The 6004-nt window shown below is 42.2% G+C and overlaps 1 protein-coding gene across 2 annotated transcripts; it reads left to right on the forward strand.

The window, feature by feature from the left end:
* The first annotated feature begins 1133 nt into the window (after positions 1–1133).
* LOC128246432 (uncharacterized) lies at positions 1134–5769 on the forward strand. Of its 2 annotated transcripts, none has more exons than XM_052964625.1 (2): positions 1134–1248; positions 1460–5769. In XM_052964625.1, the coding sequence occupies exon 2, from the start codon at positions 1485–1487 to the stop codon at positions 3357–3359; it is 1875 nt and encodes a 624-aa protein (XP_052820585.1). In that variant the 5' UTR covers positions 1134–1248; positions 1460–1484; the 3' UTR covers positions 3360–5769. The 2 variants fall into 2 exon arrangements, 1 of the variants encoding a protein (XP_052820585.1); XR_008263250.1 differs by lacking the exon at positions 1134–1248 and having other exon boundaries at positions 1457–3892; positions 3969–3984.
* Positions 5770–6004: the final 235 nt, after the last annotated feature.

The raw sequence follows: 6004 nt of genomic DNA on the forward strand, positions 1-6004 counted from the left end.
GCAGCATGCAAATATACACAACGTGTTGGATTATAGGATTACAGGATTACATCATACGTATATACAGATTCGCCAAAGGACAAATGTAAAGACATATTGTATATTAATTAAACAGAGGCCTACTGTTTGAAATATGCCAGAGTCTTCAATGGTAAAAGGTAAGTTTACATTTAAATCGCCTTTTTGTATCTTGGTCGTGAAGGGTTAATGTTTAACCACTAAACAATCTAAATCAGATACTGATATCTATTGAATTCATTCTTAAAATAAAAGAATGAACGAGCTTGAGCTGTAAACAATAGTAATACGATTAATCAGTCCAAACAAATGTAATCTTAATAGCTTAGATACAAGCATGAGTGTTAACTGGATTCCACAGGTGCTCGGTTAACAAATTTGGAATTTTTCAAATGCATGTCACATTCGACCAATCGTTCTAAATGACAGAAGTTAAATATTGGTTGTTGTTTTCAAGCTGCCTTTTATGCATTTTATATCCCCATACTGTCTGATAATTAAGACATTTTGAATATTTCAAATGCATGTCACATTCGTTCTAAATGACAGATATTAAGTATGGGTTGTTGTTTTCAATTTTATATCCCCATACTGCCTGATTATTAAAATGAAATTCTAACAATTGGTGTTTCACTAATGTTTATTTAAAAAATGTGATCCCATACTGTTTGAAGATGCGAGTAGATTTAACAACATGTAAACAATCACAATTACAGCAAATTTTGTATTAATTACAATTACATTCTTAAAGTAGTTTGAATAATGTAATGATTTCTTTTTACAGATTTGGAAGAAGGTCAGCAGCTTCTATGTGAATACTAAATATGTTAAAACTTGTGGAACGTTTAGGATTCTAAAATTGATAAAACACTTTAGAATACAACTAATAATTCATTTTCACCACATAGTTCGCTATAGGTGTTCTGAACCAGTAAACATGCTTTCATCTTCCACTTCGCCTCACAAAAATAAGATTAAATCAAAATGAAGAATTTAACATGGATCCAAATACAACAAATAAAATGCTCACGACTACGTTAAATCTCGGTTTTATTATATTAAACATGTTTTTAAAGTATTCAATAAACTTGTGTGTAAGCCCCTGTGGAACATTTCTCGTATGTGTTCAGACATGAGTTCCTTCGAGAGCAATTCATTTAAAAACTAAATTATGAAGTGCTTTAATGGGTGGTTTTTGGAAAGTGCGGACTTATTGTGGTGACAATTAGGGTATGAAGTTATGCTTACTAAATATTGTTGTTTATTTATTGTATATTATGCAAGCAAAGCTTTGATAATGTTGGAAACGTAGTTTCGGTTTCATGTGCAAGAAACACAGTTTCTTTTTCCTTATCATAAAGCGATATAAGTAATACGTATGCTTGTAATGTAAATTACTCCTATGGGTGTCATGGATATTGATTTGATATATCCTTTACAGATCGAATGCCACAACATAAAGCAATATGCCAGTCTACCATAAGCCCTCCGTTCCGCCATACATGGCAACGAAGTGTTCAGTGTGCATGCAGATGTCAACTAACCAGCAGATTCTTCCATGCAACCACACGTTCTGTCAGCCTTGCCTCAGTCAGCAGTTAGCGCGACTAACAACACTCATGGATGGTCCAGACACCATATCCATCACTTGTCCCTACTGCAAGGACTTTTTCTTCTCATCCATGAAGCCTCTCGGCCACAAAGCCGACTTGAGAAGACGGAGAACTGAAAAAGAAACTAGAAGACCGCAAACATCTCTCGGGCACGTTTCTGAGTACCGGGACCAGTATCAAAAACACGCTGGCGACCGCAAACAGGAAAGATGTCAGCCATGCGCCGAAGGGTCGATTTATGAGCTTGCTGTTTTCTGGTGCCAAAACTGTTCCGAATATATGTGCTCAATGTGCGCAAAATACCACTCGGCGATGAGAATGTCCAGGGATCATATCGTGAAGACAATCAGGGATAAAGAACGCTATGAACACATCAGACCAAGGATTCAGTCAACGCGTCCCCGATCGGCTAGAGAAGCAAAACCATTCGAAGCTTCGACAGCGAAAGAAGTAAGTCATTACTATTGCGAGCCCTGCAATTTGGGAAAGATGACCAAGTTTGCCAAATACCTCTGCGACAACTGTAAAGAGCAGTTGTGTGACGACTGCGCTCGATGTCATCGCAACATGAAAATGGCGAAATCGCACAAGATTGTACCAATGAAAGATGTGCTCTCCACGAAAGATACGGCGTACAGCCTTGGGGTGAAATGTGATCGCCACGCCGGGGAAGTGCTGAGTCTCTACTGCAAGCAATGCAAGACGTCCTGCTGCTCCATATGTGCTGTCACTGCTCACAGCCGCTGCGGGAAGGCAACAAAACTTTCTGATCAGATTACATGCACTGGTAAAGCCGAGGACGGAAAGAAAGAGAAAGCTGCTTATTACGCTTGGGATGATGTCGCAAAAGATTTATCCAATGGCAAAACTGTTTCCTTCGGCATAAAGCCAACGAAGATGAAATACCCCAAGAAGAAAATGGAATTGAGAAAGAAAAGAATTGAACTACAATCGAGCAGCGATAAGGACTGGGTTATCTCCTTAGCACTATTGACATGCGGAGATATACTGGTCATCCAGCTGTATGAACCAACCCTGAAAATGATCTCCCCGGACGGAACTGTACTGTCTTCGTGTAGATTCTACGGCGACCCATGGTCAGTTTCAGTATACAACGACTCACTCGCGCTCGTAAGCTTCTCCGACCGGAAACAACTTCAGTTGATCAACATAACCAGGTCAGGTCTTAACACAGGAAAGAAGTTCAGCACTCGACACAAATGCATGGCGATCTGTTTTGCCAAGAGCCTGATCGCAGCCTCATGCTGGGACGCGTGTATTCATTTGATGGACATTACGGGACGAGAGATTTCCTCTGTTGACCTGGACAGTCGCGGTGACCGTCTGTTTACAAGCCCGGAATACATCGCAGCGAACAAGGATGGTAGTTCTCTCTACGTATCTGACTACAAACGAAACAGTATCACAGGACTTACGGTACTGCCCTCAAAGATCAAGAATACGCCGGAGTTTGTCTTCAAACACAAGGAGCTTCAGGGTCCGAAAGGGATCGCGGTGGATACAAACGGGATTATTTACGTTTCCGGGATGTCTAGTCGCAACATATTTCGCCTGGCGCCATCCGGGGATGTCATCCAAGTATTTCGGCGGCGGGAAGACACGGAATATTATGAAGCCATTGCAGTCTCGCCGGATGTAGACAAGATACTTGTTTCAGCATATGAGGACAATTCAATCCTGGAATATAAACTAAAAAACGATAAATGACGTTGTGCGAGTGTTTTAAGAAAATTAAATGTTTTATGAAGTTGAAGAATAATTATCATTTACATTTGCTTGTGCCATTTAAAATAACAGCATGCGAAGTTTTTGCCTTATTCGCTACACGGGTGCATTATTAGCCACATAAAAGATTGGAAGTCCATGCTGTAAAACAATCAACGGGTGCCAAAATAGCCACTTCAGTGACCGGAAATTCGGGCTGTAGAACAATCAACGGTGACTGGAAATTCGGGCAGTAGAACAATCATCGGGTGCCAAAATAGCCACCTCAGTGACTGGAAATTCGGGCTGTAGAACAATCAACGGTGACTGGAAATTCGGGCTGTAGAACAATCAACGGGTGCCAAAATAGCCACCTCAGTGACTGGAAATTCGGGCTGTAGAACAATCAACGGTGACTGGAAATTCGGGCAGTAGAACAATCATCGGGTGCCAAAATAGCCACCTCAGTGACTGGAAATTCGGGCTGTAGAACAATCAACGGTGACTGGAAATTCGGGCTGTAGAACAATCAACGGGTGCCAAAATAGCCACCTCAGTGACCGGAAAATCGGGCAGTGGAACAATCAATTGGTGCCAAAAACGCCACCTCAGTGACTGGAAATTCGGGCAGTAGAACAATCAATTGGTGCCAAAATAGCCACCTCAGTGACTGGAAATTCGGGCAGCAGAACAATCGCTGGATACCGTACTAGCAACATGACTGACTGGAAGTTAGTGGTTTAGAAGAATCAACAGGTGCCGTACTAGCAACAATACTGACTGGAAATTAATTCGGGCCGTAGAACAATCGACGGGTGCCGAACTAGCAACATGTCTGACTGGAAGATTGTGCCGTAGAACAATCGACGGGTGTCGTACTAGCAACATGACTGACTGGAAATTAATTCGGGCCGTAGAACAATCGACGGGTGCCGAACTAGCAACATGTCTGACTGGAAGATTGTGCCGTAGAACAATCGACGGGTGCCGTACTAGCAACATGACTGACTGGAAGATTGTGCCGTAGAACAATCGACGGGTGCCGTACTAGCAACATGACTGACTGGAAGCTCGTGCCGTAGAACAATCGACGGGTGCCGTACTAGCAACATGACTGACTGGAAGATTGTGCCGTAGAACAATCGACGGGTGCCGAACTAGCAACATGACTGACTGGAAGATTGTGCCGTAGAACAATCGACGGGTGCCGAACTAGCAACATGACTGACTGGAAGATTGTGCCGTAGAACAATCGACGGGTGCCGTACTAGCAACATGACTGACTGGAAGATTGTGCCGTAGAACAATCGACGGGTGCCGTACTAGCAACATGACTGACTGGAAGATTGTGCCGTAGAACAATCGACGGGTGCCGTACTAGCAACATGACTGACTGGAAGATTGTGCCGTAGAACAATCGACGGGTGCCGTACTAGCAACATGACTGACTGGAAGATCGTGCCGTAGAACAATAGACGGGTGCCGAACTAGCAACATGACTGACTGGAAGATCGTGCCGTAGAACAATAGACGGGTGCCGTACTAGCAACATGACTGACTGGAAGATCGTGCCGTAGAACAATCGACGGGTGCCGTACTAGCAACATGACTGACTGGAAGATTGTGCCGTAGAACAATCGACGGGTGCCGTACTAGCAACATGACTGACTGGAAGATCGTGCCGTAGAACAATCGACGGGTGCCGTACTAGCAACATGACTGACTGGAAGATTGTGCCGTAGAACAATCGACGGGTGCCGAACTAGCAACATGACTGACTGGAAGATTGTGCCGTAGAACAATCGACGGGTGCCGAACTAGCAACATGACTGACTGGAAGATTGTGCCGTAGAACAATCGACGGGTGCCGAACTAGCAACATGACTGACTGTAAGATCGTGCCGTAGAACAATAGACGGGTGCCGTACTAGCAACATGACTGACTGGAAGATCGTGCCGTAGAACAATCGACGGGTGTCGTACTAGCAACATGACTGACTGGAAGATTGTGCAACATGACTGACTAGAAATTCGGGCTGTAGAACAATTTAATGGGTGCTACAACAGCCACAAGAGTTACTGGAAAATAAAGTAGAACAATCAAAGAGTGCCTCAATGGTTTCATTTTAGACATTATATTTATATTCGTCCGTAACATATAAGTTGTGTTGTTGTTTTTTGTCCTTACTCAAATATTATGTGACTGATAGTATTAGTGCTTATTTACTCGTTGTTCGTCAGTATACTAACACATATAATCATTTGATATTTACATACTTTGTATTCGAGATGTTTAATGCTACAAATGTATTTACACAATCATATGCAAGCAAACAGTGTCCTATTAAGAGCGAAAGGGTATTGCATGGATGTTCGGGGAATTCCACAAGAAATAAAAATAATGTGAAAACATTGAATTCTGGTGTATTTTAAAACCCATTTTCAGTCTACAAAGCCCTGATGTAACAAGCCTTCTTTGCTTCATTTAAAATTATTCCAAGATAACAAGTTATTATAAACAAGACTTGAGATAGATTAAATGGGAGATAAACGTTTTGGGTCAATTAAGTTTAAAGCTGCTCTCTCACAGATCGAACGTTTTGACAATTTTTTGTCTTGGAACGAGCCCATTTTTGCGAAAATCAATG

This window comes from Mya arenaria, chromosome 9 (assembly GCF_026914265.1).
Source record: "Mya arenaria isolate MELC-2E11 chromosome 9, ASM2691426v1".
Lineage (NCBI taxonomy): Eukaryota > Metazoa > Mollusca > Bivalvia > Myida > Myidae > Mya > Mya arenaria.

Coding starts and splice junctions, on each gene's coding strand:
- LOC128246432 (XM_052964625.1), top strand. CDS start 1,485: ATGCCAGTCTACCATAAGCCCTCCGTTCCGCCATACATGGCAACGAAG.